Source organism: Varanus komodoensis, unplaced genomic scaffold, assembly GCF_004798865.1.
Source record: "Varanus komodoensis strain SLA01 unplaced genomic scaffold, ASM479886v1 scaffold83, whole genome shotgun sequence".
NCBI lineage: Eukaryota > Metazoa > Chordata > Lepidosauria > Squamata > Varanidae > Varanus > Varanus komodoensis.
The window spans coordinates 1,548,043-1,573,275 of record NW_025336520.1 but is presented as its reverse complement, the minus strand read 5'-3'; the positions used below and the strand labels follow the sequence as shown (position 1 = coordinate 1,573,275).

At 47.5% G+C, this 25,233-nt stretch overlaps 1 protein-coding gene across 1 annotated transcript; it reads left to right on the top strand.

Moving 5' to 3' along the window:
• Window positions 1-2,255: 2,255 nt before the first annotated feature.
• TTC12 (tetratricopeptide repeat domain 12) lies at window positions 2,256-24,108 on the top strand. The gene is made up of 21 exons (XM_044456353.1): window positions 2,256-2,319; window positions 5,819-5,970; window positions 6,895-6,928; window positions 7,749-7,826; window positions 8,293-8,414; window positions 9,819-9,878; window positions 10,988-11,059; window positions 11,606-11,666; window positions 11,885-12,073; window positions 12,349-12,418; window positions 14,316-14,404; window positions 15,192-15,360; window positions 15,795-15,887; window positions 16,015-16,078; window positions 16,743-16,877; window positions 18,170-18,274; window positions 19,279-19,347; window positions 20,223-20,324; window positions 20,900-20,999; window positions 21,810-22,035; window positions 23,945-24,108. The coding sequence occupies exons 1-21, from the start codon at window positions 2,259-2,261 to the stop codon at window positions 24,018-24,020; spliced, it is 2,127 nt and encodes a 708-aa protein (XP_044312288.1). The 5' UTR covers window positions 2,256-2,258; the 3' UTR covers window positions 24,021-24,108.
• The last annotated feature ends 1,125 nt before the right edge of the window (window positions 24,109-25,233 follow it).

Genomic DNA, 25,233 nt, shown 5'->3' with positions numbered 1-25,233 from the left:
TAAAAAACACATGAAGACAAGAGAATTCTTTCCTAAACCTATCCTACATTCAAAAGCTTATAAGGTTAGGAAATTGCATGCAGGTAAATATGGAATGATTTTATTGGAATGCTAGAAACACAATTATCCTAAACTTCTGCATTTTAAAAATGCATCAGCTGCCTTCTAGTATCATAAATATATAATTACATCTCCACTGTTAAAACTAGTTTCTATTCCAGGCTGTACACTTTTCCAGTGCCCTCCCAGAGACACACACCAAGCTTGATCGTCTTCATCCATGGGAAAAACAATTTACATCGAACCAAATAACAAACCCTATTGCTTAATAACAGGCTTATTGTTTCATAATTAGAATATCCAGTAGTCATTAGATTGCTTAGGTCCATAGCGTCTCAAAATACGATGCATATCTAATTATTAGTGGCTGAGGAAGCTGATTTTTCCTTCCACCCCTGCAGTGATGAATGTGCCTGGAGGTGCCTGTGGCGCGTCTATGGAAGACTCGAGGGACGTTAACAGCCTGCAGGACTGACCTGGCCTGAGATGCGAGATCATCAGTGCGTCCTGTAAGCGGAGGTGAGGATGGAGACTGGGATATCCGGATGATACGAGAAATTCAGCCATCAAGGCTCTTTGGGGGAGCTGGCCGCAGGGCTAATATAAACCCCCTTTTTGGATGCATACGTTTGCAACGGTTTTGCTCAGATGAGGCGGACGGAAGTTCACCCTTCCGGGCCTGGGGGCAAAGGCACACCTGGCTCTTTCACGTGTTGGGAAGCTGGAGCGAAGCGGCGCAAAGGCCGCCGCCCGATCCTGAAGCGATACTTGGTCCCCAGCGCTGCTCTGCACGGAGCGGGCCCGGGGCACCGCAAACCGCGCCGGGTCCCCGCCCAGCCACGCTCGGCTGCGGCGGCGAGCGCGCCCACAATTCCCGGCATGCCCCAGGGCCGCCCGCCCCGCCCCTCGCCCCGCCCTCCCGGTTGCCATGGGCACCGCCGGGACGCGGGGCGGCCTGCAAGGCGAGCGGGAGGCCCGGTAGGCGCTTTGCGGGGGCGCGGGATGGCGGCGGAGACGGTGCGCCCCCCCCCCCCGCTTCGCCCCCAGCGCCTTTTCCCAGCCTGGGCTTGGGGGGGGGGCGGCTGGACGACTGCAGACCCGGCCCCCTTCCTCTGCTCCCCCCGCGCAAGCGAGGCTGCCCCGTTGCAGTTGCGGGGGCCACGTGGCTGGGAAAAGCGGCCCCCGGGTGGGGGGGCAAGGGAGGGCTGATCCCCCCTGCAGTACCCCGCCCCAGGGACGCCCCCCGGGTCCAGCCGTCGCCCCCGCCGGCAGCAACAGCAGCGTCTTCCCGCCGCTGCTGTGCAGGCCATTTCCCGCACCAAAGACAGCTGCATTTAGGAAGGAGGAGGCAGGAGCGCACAAGGGAAGTGGGGCGGAGGGAGAAGGTCGAGGGGAGAGAACCGCTCTTCGTGCTCAGAAGGAAGCAGAGAGCTATAATTCGTTTCCTGTATCTAGTTCAGGCCCAGTGGATCTTCCATGTATTTCATTTCATTTATTACGTTTATATGCTGCCAGCTTAAAAAAGAAAAACAAATACATATTCCAAACAAATGCAATGATACATTAGAGCAATACAATCAAGCAATACAACATTTAACTATAAACAACACCAAATCAAAGCAAACCTTAGTACAATTATATAATATGTAATACATAATATCTTTCCTTACTGTCATTCTTGGTTGAACAACACTTGACAACTCTTGTTCCTTTGGCGGATGGACTGGGTCCTGTGAGCTTCCACCTTCAGGACTTTGTCCCACGTTGGCTCTGCACATTGAGAAATCTGGCATGTGTTTGTGATAAAATGATGTTGTCTTAGAGCCTGAGCAGTAGGCTGTTTGTTGTGCACGGGTCACACTGGTTAGCAATTCCAGTTTCCTTCACTTCCCGTAAAAGGAGGGACAGTGGGTATAACAATTCCTTGAGCTTGTAGCACCATGACCCCTAGCCCCTTCTCAGAAGTGCAGTGTCCAGAGATGTTTCAGGCAAAGTTGTAATAGTTCATTTGTTTGATGTGTATAGTGTACGCAGCTCAAAAACCGCATTAAAAAGGACTGCAGTAAAATGATCGGCCTATCTCAACCACAAGATGGCAAGCATTAAACACTATGAAACATTAGGTGATATTTTAACTTTATCTTTTACCTTCTTCCTTCCTTCCTTCATCCAGGTTTAATCAGCATTGGAGGTTCAAGATGTCTAAACAGCAAGAAGAAGAGGATTTGCAGAAGTTTCTTAAGGACGTGGATGAAATTAGTAAGTGGGCTGTGAATACTCAAAACAGAGCTACCCTTGTTGAACATAGTCAGCACATGTGTTGAGCGTAGTCGGCATAGCCCACCCAAAGCATTTTTGTTACGGTAACTAGGACCCCAGGTACAATCACTGCAAGGTCCGGTTGCGGAATGCTCTGGGTGCAGGTTCTTCATTTTCAGAGAAGACTCCCTTTAGCTGGAACTGGGGAGATGAAAATAGCTGCTAAACCAAATTTATTTGCAGCACTTCAAACTAGCTGTAAACATCATTAGCCGGCGTTAATGCAGCAGAAAATGACCTTGTTGTCAACATTAGCTTTAGATGCTATTAGAAATGGCTGAGCAGGGACTAGGAATCCAGTCGCCGCAGCCCCGGCCCCACGCTCTTAACCACTACCCCACAGTGGCCCTCTGTTCACGACGCCTAGGACGTATCCCCTCCTCCTCCTCCGGAACTCAGGTCTGTGCACACGCAGTTCCCTGTCAGCCTCTCATTCAGTGCTGATCACATCGGCCTTCAGAACACGCCCGAGAAAAGGACCCCATGGCACCTTGAGGAATAGTTTCAATTCTGGGACGTGCTTTTATGGTCCCCCTGCATCAAGTATTCTTTAAGGTATCATGAGACTCCTGGTGTCCCCTGTAGCTTGCCATCTCTGGTGAAATTAAATGCTGCATCCCTGCGTTTTGGAGTTATAACGACTGGTTTGAATGGATTTAAAAATTGTAGGTGTTACAAAACAATGCAGCAATGTATTGTTTACTTCTGTGCCATGTTTTTCAAACTTTTCTCTGACCATTCGGAGATTATGGAAATTGCAGCCTGGAGAAGAGGTCTCAAAAGCACCAAGAGCAATAAACAGATTTATTGAAATAACTTTTTCTTCTAGGAGGTTATAGAAGTACAATAGCAAATGTCCAGACAGTTGATGACAAGTGAATGCAGTATGACAGGCATGTCTGAGAAGTTTGACTGTCAGTATTCAGTGGATTTATTTGTTCCCTCTGTCAAAATCATTTCCTTAAAAAATACTCTCATGAAAATCAATAATTCAAGAGCTTTTGGTTTCCTAAGCTTGCATTGTCTCATCACCGTAAAAGATCTGGGTAGGCATCTTGATTGCTAATTTCATCTGAGAAATTTGAAAACTTGTGCAAACATTTCTTTATGTAAAGAAGATAATCCTGACCCTGAGACTTAGCAAAAAAAAAAAAGCACAACTTTAAATATGAATAGCAAATCACTGTGGAGAACACACCTTGTAGTAAAACAATGAAGAGTGCAGATTTACACCATGTAGCAGGAAATGTGGGTCTCAAGTATAATTCCCCCGGAAGGTTTGCTATTCTTACATAAAATTGCCAAATACGCCTACACTCATTTGAAAACTGTGAGCTAGTATTATAAAAATGATGTCCTTTGGGGATTTTTTGTATCCTTTCTGAGCTGCAGTAACGTGATCCACATTGGCTAGCCTTTGATTAATTGTACCCACTGCACTTTCAAATTTAATCTCCAGCTCTGAGATTCATACAAAGACTGTCATGTTTGCCTTTTCTGGCATTAACCCCCTTTCATTCTTTTCACTTTCTTCTAGGGGACCCAAAACTACTACTTAAACAGATTTTGTATTTCCAAAGGGAGCATAGCCCCGCCCCTCCCAATTTCATTATGGGTTCGGTAGCTTAACCTCAGAGAGGGCCTGGAGGGGCACCCCAGTGGCCGGGGGAAAGGAGCGCCGAAACTGTAGTATAGCACATGCACCCCCTGCAAAGAGCTCTGCAGGATGTCCAGAAATGCTCGTCCTGCAGACATGCAGAGTGGGGAACAGGGAGGCCAATACTGGCCCCCGTGCCAGGTTTGGATTGCACCCGGCCTCCCTCCCTCCCTCCCTCCCTCCCTCCCTCCCTCCCTCCCTCCCGAGTTTTGCATTTTTGCGTGCTTCGGTGAATGTTTGTTCAATGCTTTAATTTAAAGCAGCGTGCTCCAGTGATAATGATGTTCTACATTCATTATGCATCATATCATCATTTCATAACTCCAGAGATTGCTCCAATCTGTCACAAGGATAAATCAAGGATATAACATGTGTTTGGAGGTGCAGCATGGGGGAGAAAGACACAAGGCAAACCTCACCGAGCCATCGGGGCCTCCTTGAATGTTCCAGCAACACTGGGAGCTTCAGTGGAAGCTTGGGTTCCACTGCTGCCTGCATTACTGAAGGGGTCTAGGCAGGGGCTGATGGGTCATGTGGGAAGGCAGGAAAAGGAAAACCTGTGTCGTCGTTTGTTTCAGCTTGGCTTTTTTCTCTCGCCTCACCCCTGGCAATGTTTTACATCACTTTTCTAATTCACCGCTCAGCAAAGTGTCCGTTTTTGCTTGGCTCATCCATTTTCCTGTGAAGATGAACACAACAAAGCCAGAACTTCGATGTGAGCAGGCATCCAGAACAGCCAATCTGTTTCCCAAAGATAAAATGCTGACTTTAGAATTAAATCTTGGCCTAGTTGCACTGCCTCAAAAAACATTTTCCTTTTCCTATCTTCTGGGACACTCCACAGGTGCTGTTTACCATGCCATGTTCTGGCAGAAGACGCAGACTAAATCTGAGCTGGGCAATTTGTCCAGCCCTGAGGTCCACATCAGAAAGGTATTTTGAGCCAGAGGGTAGCAGCTGGTTTGCATCTTTGAGATGAATGCAGTTAATATGACTTCCAAGTCCTTGCTTTGATCACAGCAACTGCCAACCTGCAGCTAATGATGAGTTGCACCTGATTCCTAAGTCCATGGAAGTTTTTTTTTTTTTTTTTAAAGAAACAAATCACACAAAAATCTAAAGGGGCTTTTTGAGGGAAGATAATTTGCAATATTGTGGACATTTTTTTCTGCTGTTGAAGTTTAATGTGTACCTTTGCTACCGTGGGACTAAGAAACATATTTTGGGAAATGGCATAGTTGTATATTTAAGTGAATCCTGTCACCCCTTGAAAGTGTCTGGGATATTTTGAATTTCCAGATCTGAGGTCAGACGTGGCACCTCGGCTGTGGAGTTTTTCTACGGTTGTTATAATGTTAACTGTGGTTTAGTGCAACACCCAAGACAGGCTGGCATCTTTCCAGGGACAGGCACAACTTATGAAGGGATGTCATAGCCTTAATACTCTCAGATCTTCCTGGAAGGCATTTCCTTAGAATAATTTTTATTCACCCAGGCTTTCAAAACTCTGATTGATATAGCCGTTACCTTGTTGCTGTAGTTTTTATGATGTTCTGCTTGTTATTATCCTGCTGCTTGTATTGTTCCACTACATGTTGATGTGTTTATTTTGTTCTTTATTTTGTATATATATTATTTGAGCTTCTCTGGGAATAGTGTGAGCTATATATTTTGAAAATAGGGCCATGTACAAATAAAATCAGCTTCATGACTCAGGCTTTTGCTCTGGCTTCATCTTAAGCCACTTTGCTCCACATTTATTCATCGTTCTTGCTGTTTCAGCCAACTTGATTCAAGGCCTGAATTCCACTGATCCTGCCATCCAGGAGAAAGCCATCACAGAAACAGAGAAAAAGCTCCTCTCCACCACCACCAAGGATGAAAATAAGCACAAACCTAAACAAGACAGAACACTTATCAACAAACAACCTCTGGTAAATGAGCTGCAGCTTTTCCTTTGAAGACGTTGGAAACTTCATATAATTGGAAAGTTATCTTTAAGTCATTTTACAGCATTAGATATTCAAGTGGCTATTAATTACAGTCACTATGTGTACTTTTTGTTGACTTCGTCCTTGATCTACATGGAAGAATCATTTTAGGGCTTGCTTTTGGTTGATAATTGCTGTATCATTTTCCCAATATTCTTTAAACTCCAAAGGCATTTCTCATTTATTATATTTCTATACCACCCATTAGCCCAAAGGCTCCCTGGGTGGTTTACAAATCAAAATTACAATAATTAATATAAAGTACATGATAAAAATCACAGCAAAGCAATTAATAAATACCTCAAACCCTTAATAGGATAAAGGGTGGCGGATAAATGTTTCAAAGAATTAAACAGTAAACTAATTTAACTTGGTTCTGTTTATGTTTTGTTGTGAACTGATAGACAAACCCGTTCAAGATAGACCCCTTAATCAGTTTATCATTGTAAGTGGGAGCTTTCTTCAAAGAAGGACTTTAATTATAAAAGGTACAGCAACATGCCATTTCTGCTGCTAAAGCATCAGCCTACAGCTGCAATTTGCCCAATTGAAGTGTCTTCAGAATTCTTGCCAAATTGATTTTTGTATCCTAAGTCTATGAATTATTGGGCTTTTTGTTTGTTTTCTTTCCTTCCTGTGGCTTTTTGAGGCTATTGGTGGAATTAATTTTGACAGCTCTGGAAATGCTGCTGTTCTTTTTGAGATGTAGGTTATTATGGCATTTTGTTTTAAGTGGCTTTGAAAAATGAGCCTGACGCATTTTCCACACTTATTCTTTTCATGAAGCAACTACTTTTAAAAATAAAATGGAACAATAGGTTACTGCACACCCTTTCTTATTCTTTAACTTGCCTTTTCTTTTTGTAGGGTTTGCCAAATCTAGAGGACACCTTGAATCCAGGTAAGAGGCTGGATAGGTTAGTCCATTGTATTTTGAATTAGGCTGCCAGAGGAATCTCTGTGATACTGAAATTATACAAACTATATGTGCATGGATTGAGAGTGGCCTTTAGCACAGATTTTCTCATTTTCCTGTTGTTAATCTATTTCAGCTTGTGCCCTGAAGGCCAAGAAAGTGAGATCCCAAGACATCCCTCTTCATGGTGAGGGAGGAGAGGAGGAAGAGCAGATGCTCTTTTGTACATTGGCCTAAAGACTGGCGGTGCCGCCAGAGGCCCTGTGAGGGGAGACCGTTATGCTAGTGACAGTTGTGCCACACGTTGCAAGTATCCTACAATCCTTTGCACGGGACGAGGATGGGAATTACTGGTGTGTCACCTGACCTGTTCCCTCACCCCCGTGGTTTGGCACTTTCTATGCTTAATAGATGGAATGGAGTCCAAGTTTCTCATGTATCAGGACACCCTGTATGGCCACTTGTTCTCTCAGTCATCTGCATAGCAAGTCCAGCTGGCTTAATCTGCAGTCTGTCCACTTCATTGTTTTAATCACTCCATTACCGAGAAATTGGAAAGCCTCAGTCTCCTAGAAAAGTAGTTCTTTTCAAATGCAGGGTTTAACTCACTACCAGCACTATCACTCTCCATAAATGGAAGCTTATTACTCCTGTTCTGATTTGGTGTCACATTAATGAAATAGTCCCTTTTGATTTCTGTTTCATGTTGCAGAAATGACTCTGCTGTGCAATTTGACTTTTTCTTTTTAACGATCAAACCCTTTTCTTCTCACGGAGCTTCTGTCTTCACTCTGTTGGCTTTTAGAGAGTTTCATGACTTCTTTAGAAAAGGATGCCGAAGAGCGAGCAAGGAGAAGGAAGGAAAATGAAGCCTTAGCCAACGGTAACAGTTGGACAGCAATACTCCAGGGCTGGGGTTGGGCATGTCCGGAATGGAATCTGTTGCGCTGGGATTCAAGTTAAGTCTCTCACAGTAAGACACTTGAAGACATTGAAGGATGACCTGCATGTGTTCCAACCTCCCAGCAACCCTTCGAACAGCACAGTTAAGGCTTTCCATTTGTCTAAGAGGAATTCGTTGCTCATCTTATCGTGTATCATCAATTGTGGCTAACCATAGTCGAATATTTTATCACATCAGTTTATCAAAGCCCAGCAATAACGATGGGAGTTGATGGTAACCATTTAGGAGAGTCTTCCTGCCCAAGATCGGCCTGGTGGGCCTGGATCAAGAAGGCAGCGCGTGCCTTGTTTGATGCCATCCTACTCCTAACCATCACCTTTCTGTGTCCTTTCCAGTCATCAGTCTCAGAATGCATTTTGTGTGTCTGTATTTATCATCTCTGCAGCACTGAAAGAAAAGGGGAATGATGCTTTCAGCAAGGGGGACTATGCACTGGCCATCAAGAAATACACTGAAGGTCTAAAGAAGCAGAAAGATATGCAGGTGCTGTACACCAACAGAGCACAGGTCAGCGGAAGGGAAAGGACAACCACCCCATCCCCATCCCCGCTGCAAGTGCAAAATGACCCGTGCTCTTCCTGAGACACCTTCATGTAAAGGTCATTAGTCCCTGCTCGATCTCCTGCATCTGAGACATGCTCAGTGGCTTTATGCATTGTGGCTCCCCGGTGTGCGTGGCCTTCACGAGGCCCCATCCCGCTCCTGGCAGACCCTCCCTGCATCCCCCACTGCATTGCTTCTCCAGTGGGATGGCGCAGTTGAAGGTTCATGACTGCTGGCTAGAAGACGTACGACTGCGCTTTAAGTGGATTTGAAAAACACTGTTAATCCATAACACTTTAATTCAGTATTGCTGACACTGCTGTCTATTATGTTTTGCTGTTTTATTGACTGAGGTGTTGCTGTTTTTATTATATTAACTTAAGCCATCGTGTGATGAATCGGTTTTTTAAAGGCAGGGTATGAATCCGTGAAATTAACCTCTTGTGCTGTTTCCCGTCATAGAGACAATCCGGATTAGTGTTGTGTTGGCAAAGGATGACAAGGTTGTGACAGTCTCTGCTGAAAGTACCTGTTTTGGTGTAATAGCTGTCTGTGGCATTCTGTCGGATAAACACTGGTTTGGGGCCACTGCTAATTTTTCAAGCAAAATTAGCATTTCAGTTTCTCCTTTGGATTGTGGACGAATGTGCAGCAGCTTGGCACAAAGGAGAGATCCAGCATTCTTGGGCCTTTCTGAAATCTGGGCATGTTCCAGATGAGCTGCAGATGCCATGCAGTGCTTCTTTCACCTTTCAGTTTCCTTATAATAGGATTTGATGGATTTTGTTTCTTGCCGTGTTCTTAACAATGAATATTAATAGGATATTTAGGAGAAGAGATGATAGGAAGTTACTAAACAAAGACTGCAGCCTCTGCTCGTTGGAAGGACTTGTTCCGTTCCTCTCATCTTGTATTAAGCTCTTAAAAGAGGGCGCGGATCAGCTCTTGGTGCTGTTGTTGTCCCGAGAAGTGCCAGAAAAGCAGCTGAACTCTCTGTTCGTCTGAAGCTCCGGCATGGCTAGAGGCCATGTCTGTCCATGGTTTCTAGGCAGCTGTATTGAAATTGCACTGAATTACCAATTGGTGTCAAGGCTTTGAGGGATATCCCAGGATCTCCACTAGCCGTGGGGGTCGATTGCTGGTCCCAGCATGTAGTGAGGTTTGGAAGATATCCCCGTCTAATTCGGCCTTTGGCAGCTGGTCAGTCCTGACGCTTGGAGGCTTCCTCTGGGGAGCATGGGGTGAGTCCAGGACAGGCTCCTTGCCTTGGCTTATCACTCTAATTTGATGAGCTCTGTGCTAAGAAAGCTGCATGTAAATGCCCTGCCTGGAAACCTGGTTTAAAACCTCCGTGCCATTTTGTTTCAGGCCTACCTGAAGTTGCAGAACTATGAAAAAGCCATCAGTGACTGTGACTGGGCCTTAAGGGTAAGAGCCTCCTCTCCTTCTCCACTCCCCAGGGTTAAAGAGGGGAAGCGGGTGGCCAGAGGAGCCAAGCTGCATGGCAAGGGTGGCCTCTAGCTGACCCAGAAGATCAGAGAGGACTCCTCCGCCTTTCCAAACATCTCTGCTCCATGGGGCTTCATTTCCACGCATGCTTTCATTGTTTTGAGATGGCACGGCCGACATGGCTTCCCTTCCGCTTCTGCCTCCCTCCAGCCCTTGTTGGCTTCAGTCATTCTAGCTCCAGGGCCGTGCGCTCCCAAGAGCCAGGAGGCACATTCTCAGGAATTTCCATTGCCCTGCTTACAGAACTCCTTTGGCTTCCAGGGCTTGTGGTGCCATCTCACTCATTTTCTTTTGGAAAGAAGTCCGCTACCTCTTAGGAAGGTGTTGGAGACTTTCTGAAAGATCGTTTTCCTGTCACTTATAATACCCTCAGTGCCACTGATGGCGGGTGCGGGGGCTCTAGACTGCTGGCAAGCTGCAGCACAGCCATACCGATGCTTTCCAGACGCCTGATGGGAACCTGCCAGCTTACACACTGGCCACATTTCAGTACAATTTCGCCATGGTGGCTGAACAGTGTTGCAATGTCCTGATAGGGGATGATTTCACAGATAACAACTATCTACGCTTTTCCTTCCAAACTGAAGAGAAAAATCCCCTTTTTCTAATGGCAAGGGGTTGTACAAGTGCAGCATTTGGTGGCCAAGAGCGTTACTGACTAGCCTCAGAGAGAAGCAGAACAACAGACCATTATTACCAACACTTGGGTGTCCAGAGACATTTTCAAATGTGGTTTGCCCAGAAATGCTGTTGGTTCTTCCCTGCCCTGCTTGTGTTGCTTCAGATCCCCTTGAGGTTTGTGTCTTTAGCAGCCAGAAGTGGCCTTCCTTCTGGGAAGGGACAGGGAATGCACAAATGCCTGGATTTTACTTTAGTCCAGTGCGGCACTTTGGCTTGAAAAAGGAACCTAATGATGATTCTCTAAAAGTACAGAACAATTGCTGGTTTGTGAGGAAAGGCAGCTGCTGCTATGTAGTACTGGGACACCATGCTCTGTAAGTTTTACTAAATAATTCTCTTTAATATAGTGCGATGAAAAATGTATCAAAGCTCTTTTCCACATGGGGAAAGCATACCTGGCCCAGAAACAGTACCCTAAGGTAAGGTCTGTGAATTTGCAGGCGTTTATGTCAGTTCTTGTGTAGCAACTTAGTCCTGTGTAAATATAACATTTTGCCATTGTTTATTTTGTTACCTGGAATTATAGCAGTGTCAGCTCAACTAACGTGCACTTATCGTGATGTGTCACTAGCTTTGAGACAGAATAGGAAACAAGCAAGCATCCCAACCTTCATGAAATCATATTCAGACAGTGTAGCCGTGTTCCTTTTGCAATTAATGTCTTGACTAAGATATTGAATGGCATTTTAAAGGGAAGTATTTTGTATTCTCCGATAGCCATAAGCTAAGAAGGAAAAACTGGGGAGGGCATTGCTGTATGATTTGGAAACACCTACCTTTCTTCTAGGTTCCAAAGTTTCCTTTTCATGCCAGTTTACCTTAGGGACAAAGTAGGCGTGACGCTAAATACATTTAATGTGCAGGCTTCTAAAGTACGCATTGTATCATAATGTGTGCACGCACGCATTAGTAATTATCCACTGTCCTTTAATTGCCCCGTCTAAAGCCCTGTCTTGTCCTTTAAGTCCAGAGAGTGCTACCTGAAGATTTTAGAAATAGATCCCCAAACACAGAAGTTGTGCAAAGGTAAGCCGCCTAATGGTGCGTCGTCATTCTGCCTCTAGCTTCTGGCTATCAGCTTACAGCCAAAACTAATTCCCTGTATTTTGAAACACGGCGTTTTGTGCCTTTGGCCACCCGTATCCTAGTCTCTTGCTCTTGTTCTCGTTAAATTTTGTTCCGCTTGTTCTCGCTCAGAATCCTTTGTCCCACTTGTTTCTCCATTTTGCCTCTTGGGCTTTCAGATTGCATGAATGAAGTAGACCTGGAGGAAAAAAGGCAGTACGAGGAGGAGAGGGCCCTGCGAGAGCTGGAGTCGGGCAAGCGCGAGGCCGTGTCCGTGAGCGAATTGCTCCAGAAGCTCTGCAGGCCTGATGAGAATGCCTTTTACTACGCTGGAGGGATCCAGCTTTTGACGGAAGCGATGCGAGGTGGTGAGTGCCGCGCTGGTGGGTATCCCTGCCAGGGGGAGGCAATGAGAGGTGGCAGCACAGAGACAGGGGCCTCGCATCGGAGTGGGGCTCACAGCGGCTCACCTGGAGTGCTGCTGCCAGGTAGCCCCTGAGTCCGTCATCCTGAATCCTCTGCGCCCCCTCTGTCGACACGGTGGCTTGAGTGATCCTGTTTCTTCTCACTGGGTCATGGCGAGTAGGAACTTGTCTTCTTTTGAAAAACTTCTCCGACGCGGTTATCTCCAAATCTGTTGCAGGCACTGAGCAAGCCTTGTTTAGGATGAACAATGGGTTCAGTATCATCAACGACAACGAGGTCATACGACGGTAAGGGCCCTCTCTCATCAGGAGAACGGTGGCGCGTTACAGGGCCAAGTCGTAGCGGTAGCAGGACTGTCAGCAAGAGCACCATTGACGGAATGAAATTCGGTTGAGCTGATGAGACGATAAGGGATCAGGCAGCCAGACAGTCTGCCTGACCTTCCTCACGTCCTCCACGCTCCTTCTGAAACTTAGCCATCTTGATTTGCCAGGGCTGAGGCCAAGCACAGAGCACAAGAGTATTAGATTCGGGCGCTCTTCAACACCCAGGGTCAAAGAGATCTGATGCCTTCAGCAGAAGTGTCTTTTCCAAACACAGCCCATGCTCTGTGGGCACTTGTAGCCCTTCTTCCTAACCACTGAAGCTTTAGATTCTTTAGGATCAAGGGAAAGACTCCTCCTGCAGGTTTAATATTAATTCCTTCTTCTCTTGTATGTACTGATTCTTACACTTATATCCCACCTTTTCTGGGGGACCGGGGTGAATCTGCTTGAGGAAAACCATCTCCCAAGTCTCCCAGCACTGCAGTGTGTGACATTAAACTTCTTGTCAAGCAAGAACGGTTCCAGTGGTTTTAAATTCCTCCGTCAGCTAAATCCGATGGCCAGAGGAGGCCAAGAGGCATTTTTTCCACAGATGATTCCTTTTTAATTTGGGGCACTGGAGAACCAACGAAGAGGAGAGATAAGAATGTAAAATGGATTGTAATTTGAATTGCACAGTGACTGTATGCCTTTGGTTAGGAACAAGAAATTAAAAGCTCCGTGGAAGCTGATGGGAGATGTGAGGGGGCATCAGGTTGCTGACGAAGCATCTAGGGAAATGACATGGCACACATTTGAAGCATCCAGAGCCTCTGTGGATGTTCTGTGGATGCAGGACGTGGTCCAGTGGAGCAATGCTTAGGGAACCCAGGTTCCATCTGGATGCCAGGAAGCCCTTCCTGACAGTTGGGACCCCGAGGGTGTGGAAGGGGCTTCCACGAGAGGTCGTTGAGGCCCCATTGGTGCAGGTGTTCAAGGATAGGCTGGACGTCCACATGGTGGGTGTGTCATGAGCGGAGCCAGCTGGTGCCGGGGGTCAGACTAGATGGCCCAGGAGGCCCCTTCTGACTCGCTCTGTTTCTATGTTTCTGTTGAAAGTTCTTTCCCACTTTGTTCAAATTTTGAGAAATTCCTGCTCAGGCTGTAGGGAGAATGGGATTTCCTGCTCCCGAGTATTTTGCCTTGAGCCGTCTTGTGTCTGTTTGAAACCTAATTAAATGCCTACTCAGCTTGGGAACAATTTAGGCACAAAGCGGAGATTTGCATCTCCTGGGAGTTTTCTGCTTCCTCTCTAATTAGCAGCCCCATCAGCTGCTTTGAAAATCAGGATACAGGAATGTCGAGGAAGGTTTTACAAAACTTTTACCCCTTGCTGCTTCCCTGATCTAAATTTTACCCCCTCCCCCCCACACACTGCATTGTGCTAAAAAGTCACTGTTTTCTCCTTGAGGATCACACAAGATTCAATGGTTAGGGAGTGATTCTCCTTTGGGAAAATGAGACATGGCAAAAGGTTTAATCTGTGGCTGCATACAGTATATCTAAGCAGGCCTTCTGCCCCTCAGCTTCGTTTCTTTCTAGTGGCAAATGCAATCACAGTCTCATTTAGTTGGTCCTCAATCAGATTTCTTAGAGAAGGAAACGTTTTCTATTGTAGCACATCTGGGTAAATAAACATCTTTTTTTTAACTGAACGTCCGGTCTGAGGAAAATGCCTTGCATGACTCAAGAATGTGCTCCTATCCTTTTTAAATCCAGTTTGCCCCAGTAAAAGAGCCTCACATGCTGGTCTGGTTGTTTGTTCTTTGGGAGCCTGGGCCCCTTTCCTCGACTTTTAACAACCCCATTTGTCTCCCAGGATCTTCTGCGCAAAACTGGCATCCGTTGCCGAAGTGGAGCTGTCCCTCTCCCTTCTCCTCCTGTGGCAAGCAGTCTGCAAAGGAAACGGTAATCCCCAGGAGCCAGGGTCAAGGCACTGTTCATATGACTCCAGCTACGCCCAAGAGCTGGAGTGCTGCTCCTAGGGGTCCTCCGTCAAACACATGCATGCTCCCTCCTTGCCTCCCCTTTGTGAGGCTGGAGATCCCGGCCCTTTTCCGTAAATGACAGCAGTATGGCAAGGTCATCTCTCCACACGCAGCATTCCTGAAGTAATTGGATTGCATGATGCGTCACTGGAGAGGCCGCCCTTTAGGGTTCTGAAGACCACTGATCTTCTGAAAGGCTGGCAGAGTCATCTTGGCCTGGTGAGACACCTTTCAGCTTCATGTCTGAATCACAGATTGGGCTGATGCCGAGCTTTTTCTAAAGGCGCATCTCAGGAATGACATGCTTGTGGCAAGCAGCCAGAAAAGGAAGGACCACTTTTCCTCGTGCCTCTCAAGGCGACTGGAAAAGGGGGTTCATAAAAGTAGACCTTTTGAACACAAACTCCTCCAAATTAGCTTTAATGCAAGCCTTAAATGAGGCTTGAAAGGCAGCATTAAATGAGTCATGAATGGCTTCCCATGCCTGTGTGAGCGACACGACTTGTCCTTTAGAAATGGCGGGAGGGAAGGAGAAGGGGAGAGGAGAGGCGTCATGGAGACTGTCCACAGCGCCCTTCCTTCCCCTCCACTCCATCCGACAGATCACCCAAGTTCACACGGCTGACTGGTTTGTGGCCTGCGGATGTAATTGCCCTAGAGCGCCTGGTGTAGCCGGTTGAGATGCTCTTGGTTCCTTTTGCCCCCAGAGGAGAACCAGCGCCTGCTTCTGACTCACCCGGTGGTGAATTCGCAGCTGCCCACTCTGCTGCTTTCCGAGGTGCCCAATATCCAAGAAGGCTGCATGTCCCTGCTGGCTCTCTATGCCGATACGGAGACTGGGAGGAGCCTGCTGGTCCGGCACCTGAACACAACCAAGTATGCTGCCTTCACCCCGTTTTCCTAAAGAACCAGGGCCCTCCGGCCCAGCGCGAGGTGCACATGTGAGCTGAGGTGGGGCATCATTTTTCAGATTTGGGGGAGCATTTAGCCAGCCCTAAGAGTTCGTCTTTGGATTTGAAATTCGGCCAGGCGCCCTTGACTGTTTCTCCACTTTGGTTCAGCTTCCCAAGAGTCCTGCGTTTGATCTCAGACTGCTCTGGTGGGTTTTTAGCTGCAGTTGCGTTTTAGATTATAGTGTTCTCTGGGCTAGATGCTTTATAGCTGGCATTTGTTGGCTTTAAGTATTTCTTTATATTTTTTAAATTAGTGCAGGGAATGTTATTGTGCAAGCTGTCAGGGAGGGCTCTCTCCATTTCAGGGGGGCCTAGACATGTTTTAAAGTAAGATATATATTTACCTTTGCTTTCCAGGTGGCTGCAGATGTTGATGTCCTTCATCAAGGTTTTTGACAGCAGGGCTAGCAATGCCACGGAACTGCTGACCAACTTAATCAAGGAGGAGAAGTAAGTTGCATTTCCCAGATCTCTTTGCCATCCTGATTTGGTGTTTGCAGGGGTTAGCCGAATCCAGACATAGGCACCTATCTGTTGAGGAACAAAAACCTAAAACTCAGTCTCATTTTGGTAACAGGTTCAAAACCCAGTGTCGTATCAAACTCTCTACAGAGGTGTTGCCCTTGTTCACACAGCTGCTGGTAAGAAAGCCTTCCTCTCTTGCTGGGAAACTGTTTTTGTCCCTGCTGGTCTTAGCACCAATTCTTGAAAAGTCTGGAGCCATCTGCTTTGCAGGCGTGTGATTTTGTGGGAGTAGGTGTGTGGCAAAACTGGGGACTACTTGTTTGCCTTGAGGCAGTGGGTTCATCCAGAAGTTTGGATCCCTTTGTGTACTTTTACTTGAGAAATAGCCTAGAATCAGTTTCTTGGCAATATTTGTAAACATTAAATGATGGTAAGAACATTGAAATAGAACTTTCCTTGCCACCACTGGGAAATCAGTCCGTGGCTGGTGCTTCATGCCAAGGCTGAGCTGTCTTAAACATTGTGACTGGAAATTCCCCTGTTGCTTCTTGCCTTGAGTGACACGGAGTCATCACAGTGGCTGGACAGAGCTACTTCCCTTCACCTTTCTACCCCGTTGATATTTCAGTGCCGGCCAGCAGAGTTTTGCTATTTTCCAAGAATGCACATTTTCCAAAACAATAATGAAGGATTCGTTTCAGCAAAGAGAACTTTAGAAATGCAGCAGCACCATTCCATGATTTCAGATCTGTCGGCTGTGTCGCCTTTGCGGACATTTGCAACGGGACCAGCCCACATGATGTCCCAACAGACACAAGTCTCTCTCCCTTGTCCCCAAAGTGTTCGGTGAAGACGGTGAACAGGCCTTCCCTCGCCCGGTGCATCGCCATCATGGGGGAGCTGTGCTCAGACTCGGTCTTCCGCATGCAGATGTCCGAAAGCCTGGAATGCTGGCAGGCCTGTCTGCACCTCGTGGTGAGTAGGCATGATGGTGCTGGCTTACCTAGCAGCGTTGCCTCTAGTCACCTCAACCCTTCTGCCCCAGCCGAAGCAGCTTCCTCCTTTCGCTCCCTGCCTTGCTGTCCAGTTTCAGGACCTTTCACAAGATCTGCTTGAGCTACATGTGAATTTCTGGGAGTGAAATAATAATCAAATCCAACTTTCAATGTAGTCACAGATACAGCATCCCAAAAAAGGAAAAATCCTTCGTACCACACAGGAGAAATAACTGCCATTGAAAATACTAACTTGTCAGGTTTGCTGTAGCCATTCTCTTCCATTTCTTTCATGGTTTTCCAAAAATAAGCTTTCTTATAAATCAGTCAGTCTTTATTTACTGTGCTACTGATGTATCGGGCTTTGTGCCAGCTTTCCTAACTTAATGTTCATAGTAGCAGAGCTTCTCTTCTCAGGGCTTGTACTTACTGCTCTCTACATCCATTCCCAGTGGCTCTCCAGGGTACCAGGCAGGAAAGGGGACTTCTAAGTCCAGCGTGCTGCTTCCTGAAACATTTTTAACTGAAGATTCCAGGATGGAATCTGAGCTATTTTGCTCATGCACTGCCCCTCTGGGAAGGGACTTACTGGTGAGCTTCTCCAGATCAAGGGACTAAAGCAGGCAGGGATAGCAGATGGCAGTGAGATGGGAGAAAACCTGCCTGGGCCTTGTGCTCTGATCCACTGGTCCCCTCAAACTGAACACATATGTGGAATCTTTAGGCTCGGAGTGTGAAGGATCAAAGTGCCAGAGACGAGGCTTTTTGGGGGAAGAAGTAACAAGAGCAATTGGTTGGAATGAAGGCATCTAAGGTTGTGCAATTTATTGAAAGTGTTAGAATGGAAACTGGCATTGGACTTAAAGGAAATGCAGTAGATCCAAACAGTCCGATCGACTCTAAGAAGTAGGTTAGACGGGTGTGGTAGGTGCTGGAGTGGCACTCTGGAAAAAGGTTCTAGTCCCCACTAGGCCATGACGCTCACTGGGTGATTTGGGCCAGTCGCAAGGTGGCGGTTGTGAGCATAAAATGGAGAGAAACTGGGTGAGCCTCCGTGAGTCCCTTACAAGAGGAAGAAAGGTGGGGTGGTGGTCATAAGAGCCAGTGACGCATCCGTCCGAGCAAGGCGAAGAAGCTTCTGTGCAGTTTCTGAGCCCTCAGCATGGAAGGCTCCTGCGCTGCTTTTGAGACAGAAATGGGCCTCTGGGTCCGTTCGCCGCCTGTCATTTATCAGCACATGCAGCCCCACGGTTTCGTGTTCCGCTCGTACAGGACGAATGCTGGACCGAGAACAAAGCCGCCGTGTCTCCCGAGTGTCTCTATGCAGTGCTTGGCCTGATGATGAACCTCTCTCTGGAAGACAGTTTGATCATCCAGGTAAAGCCTGAAGCTTCTCCTGCCCGAAGCTGGCTAGTCCGCTTCCCTGAGCGGCACTGCCTGGCGACGCTTCCTGCTTCTGGCACCACGCCTGTGGAGCTGCCTGGGGCCTTTATGTCCCGTGTGCCTGTACGAGCTGCTCCCCAGGGCATGTGCTCCAGCTTGAAGGCTTCCTCCCTGTGCCTGCCTTTGGCCCAGGTGGGATAACCGACCCTCTGAACAACCGGCTTCTCACCAAATCGGGCTCTTTGGGCCCCGTCCTCCGCCAGTGCGTGGGAGGCGATCCAGAGAAATCCTGCTCACTCGTTTGCTGGATGTGGGTTCCTCACATTGGTAATGGGTTCTGGCGATGGTGATGAAGACGGAGACCTTTGCTCGGCATTCCAGCCACTCCGTTCCCCCTTCATTGTCCCTCCCTCCAGCAGTTCCTCAGCAGTGCGGGGCTGTCTGATGAAAAGGTGGGGGGTGCTTGAATGCCAAGCCAGGTAGCCCTGGCAAGAAACCACGGCATGTTGGTTGTTGCCAGAAAAATTCCTGTGCGCACAAAGACGATCAGGTCCTCTGTGGGGTGTCACCCCCTCACCTTCCTCGTTGGTCTGCCAGCTGCTCCCCTGAGGGGCTTTCTGCCTAAGTTTTGCTCCCCACTGTAACTGGACATGCGTGGGGTGACCATGGCTCCCCCCTTTTCCTGATTAGCTCTCTCCCCCATAGATTGCTTTCCCCAGTCTCCCTTTTGACAGCCACCAGCAACCCCACTGACATGCCCAGGCGGCCCCCAGGAGGGGCTGCCAGGGGTTTTCCATCCATACAAAAGGTACCTCAGATGTGCAAAAATCAGTTTGTCAGTTTTAGAGAAAAGACGGAAGAATGCTCAGTTCTTCCATCCTATCCTTCCTTGCGCCCACAGGGGTGCACATGTAGCGAATACATACACACCTTTCCTTCTTCCCAAACCCGATTCTGTCCCATGGAAGCCAACGTTCTAACCCTAATTATTGTTACAGGAACGGGAAGAAGAAATTGTTGAGAAATGCGTGTCCCTTTTCAGCAGTAAAGATGGACGAATTGTGACGGTCAGTGCTGCTTGAGTCAAAGAAAGGCAGCCACTGCCAAACCCACAGCCTGTTTTGCCCAGTTCTGCTTTTTAGCAGGTCCGGTCTGCATCCAGTACCTCCAGCCGATAAAGCAGGGCTGTTCAGTTCTGGGGTATGACACCATCTGTCGCCCTGTGCCTGTCGCCTGATCTCGTGTATCGAGCGCATGTGACGGTTGCCAGTGCAGCGGTCCCGATCACCACGATTTCTTGTACTCTCTTACATGGATAAAATTGTTACAGAAATGCTCCTTACTTCCAAGGTGCAGGAATGTTTCAGGGATAGGGCATGTACCCGCAGGTCAATTTCCATTTGTCATGAGAGGCTTATGACTTTTCTCTGATAAGATTTATGACCAGGATAAAACGGGGGTTCACAGAAATTTCTAGGATGTCACATGTGATTTAACTTATCATTTTTTGGCATTATCAATATACTGTTTAAGTGTTTAAATGTTTTAAGAAAAATTGTTTTTTCCCCTGGATGTGATTTAGTGTGTTCCTATATCAGTCAGCAGAGCTCTCGCCTAATGGAACGATGATTTCCAAATAGGAGACATAAGTAAGTTTAGCCATTACTGTTCCTTGATCTCAGCCACAAGAGGTCAGGCTGTGCTCTGTCTGCACTTAATACCGAGAAGCCCCTGTTGCACAACTGTAATGACGCCTGGATCATTAATATGATGCCTGGCATGCTGTTTTATTTTCTGCCCTTCTAGGACTAGCAATATATGAAAAGAAAGGGCTGTCAGCTCGAGCAAAGGGCTACGGGGGGTGAACAAATATGGAAACCTGTTTTGAATGAAAAGCAAATAGTTTTTCTTCTCTGCCCCCTCCAATTTTCTTTTCGTTTAGCGGGCAGTTGGGCTGTTAAGTCACATTCTGCCACGAAGTCAAGTGGCACTGGAAGCAGCGCTGAAGCAAGGCGTGGTGAAGCAAATGGTCAAACTTCTGAAGGTAATTGGCCGGTCCAAGTTCGTACTTTACCTCCAGAGTGATTACTTCCATTCCAAGACCCTTGAAATGTCCCCGCAGAACACGCAAACATGCGGCTCTTCCTTCTTTGGGATCCGTGGGCTCAGGCACCCTGGCTGCTTCGCATCAGCCCTGCTTGTCCTGGTGCTCAGCTGTTCTGTGGCGTTCGCTCTTTCTGTCTGAGCAGTGCTGCGGCCTCGTGAGAGCAGTCCTGGTGCTGGAAGGGCTGCTCCCCTGGACATTCAGTGTGCAGTGAAGCCTGCCCATTGATGGGTTTATTTCCTCGTCAGCAATGCCCCTTAAACAGCATTGTTAGAACTGCAGATTTATTCTTGCCTCTAATCCTGTTAAAATGCACACATTGTATGCCACCACTTAGATCCTGAGTCCTATTACAAGGCTTTGCCTGGGCTAAAGTATAATATATTTAAAGCGGGAAGAAAGGTATAAATCTCGGCTTGCCTGGAGACTTCACGATCTGATACCCTTTTGTGAAGCATGCATAAGCAGCTGCGACATTTCCCCTGGGAAGTGAGCATTTCCTGGCTCCCTTCTAGGTTGGTGGACAAGTCACGTCTGGCTATGCGATGAAGACGCTTGCTGTGTGTGCCAAAAGCGGTCGGCGGGCGCAGGAGCAGATTGTGAAGTCTGACAAAAGTAAGTGCCAGCCCCTCTTTGTAAACTGGGAAAGCCCCGCTGGCCGGCCCCTTGGTTGTCTTCGGGGGGGAAGCAGAGGTCCTCCCCTGTTCTGTGCTGGGGGACCTCCATTTCCACACAACACCACCTCCACACATTCTTAATGCACACTTTTGGGAAATAGTTTTGTGCACACAACCAATTCTGTCCTGGAGGAAAAGGCAGCATCTCACATCTGCCACACAAATGTGAAGGGATATCCATACAAGAGAACCGGGAGGAGTTTGGCCGTCACCCCAGCTCTTCCAGGCTTTCGGTGGTTGGTGTGTGCCTGTTGGCGGCTAGTGTGCGATTGCTTTCCCTCACGTTGTTACGGGGTGGGCAGTGCTGCTTTGGCAGCCGTTTAGCAGCCGTTTCAGAAGATGGGCGAAGGCATAAAACCAGGTGGTTCGTCACGGAAATGGGGGCTTCAGAGCAATCCTGCCCTGCCTTTCTCCTGGTTTCAGCTCCAGGATTCCCTCATGGGCAATGGCATTGGGCCTTTTTGCCAGCGCAGATCCCCCTGCCAGCTCTCAGACCTAGCACTAAACTGCTGTCCAGCCGAGCCAGCCTCTGGGTCAGCTGGTAAAAAGCGAGTGCTGGTGGAGCCGTGACGTGGGGGCTGCTCCTGGCACTTTCCACCCTCCCTCTACGTGGCTGAAGCATCGCTGCTTTCCTCCTCGTCTCCTTCTTCCTGGCAGCCATTGTGGTTTGGCACTGAGGGCTCCTTTGCTCTCTCATTGAGATTAGCATGGCATCGCTTCGGCCTTGTCTCCCTCTCCCCTCGCCCAGAGTGCAGCACGTTGCTGAAGCTCCTGCGCTCACCGAATGAAGCGGTGGTGGGAAATGCCGCTTTCTGCCTCGGGAGGTGCCTTGAGGTGCCTGGGACGGCCACGAACTTGCTGGACACGGACGTCGTAAGGTTACTATTGAAAGTCGCCGGTGGGGACGCCAAGAAAACGTCTGTGCAAGAGAACGCATCCATTGCCTTGGGGAAGCTCTGCACGGCCGATGCCAGGTATCCCTAGGAGCTGTCTGCTCCAGGATTGTCCGCAGTCACTCTGTCCAGCTTCGTGGCAGCAGCTGCTGTGGTAGGCCTGGCCAGCAGGGGATTGTTTGCACGTGTGCGAGACGGTTGCTCGAATGTTCTGACACCCCCCGGCCCAGCGGTAGCTTATTGCATCTCCTGCGATGCCTTTTGACGGGGGGAGCAGAGGTGGTGTGCTTGGAGCACACACACCTAGGCCATAAGAAGTGGGGAGCCTTCCAGGCCAAGGCACCTGCCCGCTGGCTTCACCACCGCCTCAGTTTGTACAGTTCAGCCCCCTGCAACATAGAAAAAGGGTTCCCTGGGCTGGTCCTGCAGATCTTGTTTTCCAGCTGTTATCGGACGCCACAGGGATGACGATGTCTTTCCAGCTGAAAAGCCACCATGGCCAGAACTGCGCCTGATTCACCCTCCCACGATGTCTTGGGCAGAGTGGCCGAGGCCGTTTCTGTACATGCCGGTGCCGAGAGGATCGGCTGGATTTTCCATGGATTTTCCAAAGGGAGCAGCTTCCCTCTTTTAGAGCGCAGAACCTGGCTGCAAAGGGCTTGAGCAGGGAGAATCACCCTGTGCAAACAAGATTGAAACACTCTGCTTAATAATCAGCCATGGTGGTAAATGAGGAGCATCTCAGGGTACCATAAAGCATGACTGTTTTTGACATTAACATTCTTTTTTAATTTTTTTAAATCAATAACAAAAGAATCAAATTCATGACATGAGTATTTGGTACAATTTCCATACTAGTTTATATTTTTCTTTTATTCTTTCTGAGATTTATTTTAATATTCCTTCATCCCACATGTTTTCCCACTCTTCATTACTTATGTTCCTTCTTAAGTCTGTTTCCTGTGATACATTAAGAAGACCATATTAATCCTCCTCTTCTAATAATATCTTACCAATTTTACTTATTATCCCTTTCATTCACATACCGTCTTGTTTTTCCACTCTTCATGTCTTCAAATTTAGTGTAATCTCTACATCTACCATTTTTCTTTAACCAGTCTTTAGTCCAATGTTCCAATTGAATCACACTAAACCAAGTTATTTTTCACCTTCTAATCCAACCTTTATCTTTTCCTTATTATTCACTTTCTCTGACCAGTCTCTTAACTTAATAATTTGTTTATTCTTCAATATTTTCCACAAACGTCCTTTCTAATTTACTGGGAAACCTTCTATAATTGGATATAATAGTGAAATTGGCGGCATAAATATTTCTTCAGACTTGTTCCAAATGTGTAGCATATTCTTAAGGAAAAGATGTTCTGTCTCTTTTATCCTATCCTCATGCTTGACGTGAGCATTCAACTTGTATTTGAACTGATAGTGGCCATTTTCCATCCCACCCTGGAAGGCCTGGGCTGTGTGGGCGAGCTGCTGGTGCCTCTTTCTGCCTGCGCTCATTAAGGCAGGGCAGTTTTGGCCAAGCACGTGTGCAAGGTGCCATGCTGCTGCTTTGATGGATGCGATTGGTACAGCAGGAAAGCCATGTGATGATCCGTCATGGAAATAAGACTGCATTGCACCCAGCAGCTCCGTGGCGATCGTTCGCAGGCCGTGCAATACAGTGCCTTAGGGTCTTGCGGGCAGTGGACTAGGAAGTGCAAACTCTTGAACATGGTGAGAAATTGGATGCAGCCAGTCCAACCAGCCCTTTCCCCTCCCTCCCCCAACAATCTGCCTACCGCGAAGTCATTCAGTCAGACTGGAAGGAAAAATAAAAGCTTTTCTGTTTGGCTTGTTGGGAAATCTATTGTCCGTGGCGTGCAGGTGCTTCTGAACCTCCTCTCTGCACTCTGAGTGAATGACATGAAAAGCCGTCTCCTGCCCCGTCATTATCCTTAATCCTGCTGTCCCACTACGGTTTTTGCAGGCACACCAGCCGGCTGCGGGAGCTGAATGGAATGGCAGCCCTCAGCTCCTCCATGAAGAATGTGCAAGGGCTGTAAAGGAGCCTGCAAGTGCTCCGAAGAGAGTCCACAGTGCTGACTTGCACGGGGATGCACAGCTTTTCGTAACAAGAAGGATCGGGAGGAAAAGAGCAGTCCTGTATTTGGGAGAGAGCATGGGCAAAGTGACTAAGTTAATAAAAGGCCTTGGGCAGTTCCTGGGTTTCAGTTTCTTTGTTCAGTACCTCAGCAAAAGCATCTTTTCCACTGGTGTGATAAGAGCTGCTACATTTTAAGGGGTGTTTGAAATAGTTTCTGAATTCCATACTGGAGAAGTCTGTTTGAAAGAATCAAGGAGAAAAGGCCTTTTGAAAATTCTTGTGAGAACTGAACTGGAATGCAGTTCTCACCCATTGGCAAGCCAAGTTTGAACGGTCTGCATGCTGGGCTTTAACATACTATTCTCAGCCTACCAGTTCTCTGTTTGGCTTCCCCTTCTTATGTTCACTGGCCATTTTAGACTTACTTAGCCTCAGCAAAGCTGTTGCACGAAGAATCCTCTCCCCCTGGGTGGTTCTTAGTGCCCTTCGGGGCAGAGCCAGCAATTTCTCCATGATCACAAATTTACCATCACCTCTCATGGACTGTAACATTGTTCCCACAGCTTTGGGTGTATATGGAACACAGATAGCACTCAGTGTTTGAAGGCACCACACCAGATCTTTCTGCACCCATCTCAAGCGATGGACTGAAAGACTTTTGCAGTTCCTCTCTTCCCATCAGATGGGAAGTGTCTGTTTGCAACCGCTAGATGGCAAAATGGTTACTCGTCGAATCCGTCAGCCAAGGTGCACACCGAAAAAGTCTCAAGTGTTTCTTGACCAATGCCTCCAAACAGTTGGCTAATACAGAGTGTGCTCAGGAGATTGTGTGTAGCCACACTGGACCAGAGGTGTGCGATTGCAGGGGCGTTAAGGCCCAGTGTACAGGTCAGAGAGACTCCTACTGATGTGTCCTCAGACTGATTTTCCAAAACGTAAGGAAGGGTGCGATGAAGTAGGAGGATGAGGCTTAGCCATGGAAATCGCACTTCAGGTGGTCGCTGGTTCTAGACGTAGAATTGCCTGATCAATGAGCTAATAAGAATTTATGCTCTCTTAAAACTACGTAAAATCTTTAATGAAGTCAAAGTTGGTGTCTCCAGTGTAAAAAAAGATGTATGTGTGACAGGGACTTGCACTTGGACCATTTAGCATAATAAGAGAAATGAGGC

Bases quoted from the DNA above. Each gene is read 5' to 3' on its own strand.
- TTC12 (XM_044456353.1), top strand. From the start codon at position 2,259: ATGTCTAAACAGCAAGAAGAAGAGGATTTGCAGAAGTTTCTTAAGGAC. The intron at 14,405-15,191 runs GTAATCCCCAGG...TTTTGCCCCCAG, and splicing joins AGCAGTCTGCAAAGGAAACG to AGGAGAACCAGCGCCTGCTT. The intron at 19,348-20,222 runs GTCAGTGCTGCT...CTTTTCGTTTAG, and splicing joins AAGATGGACGAATTGTGACG to CGGGCAGTTGGGCTGTTAAG.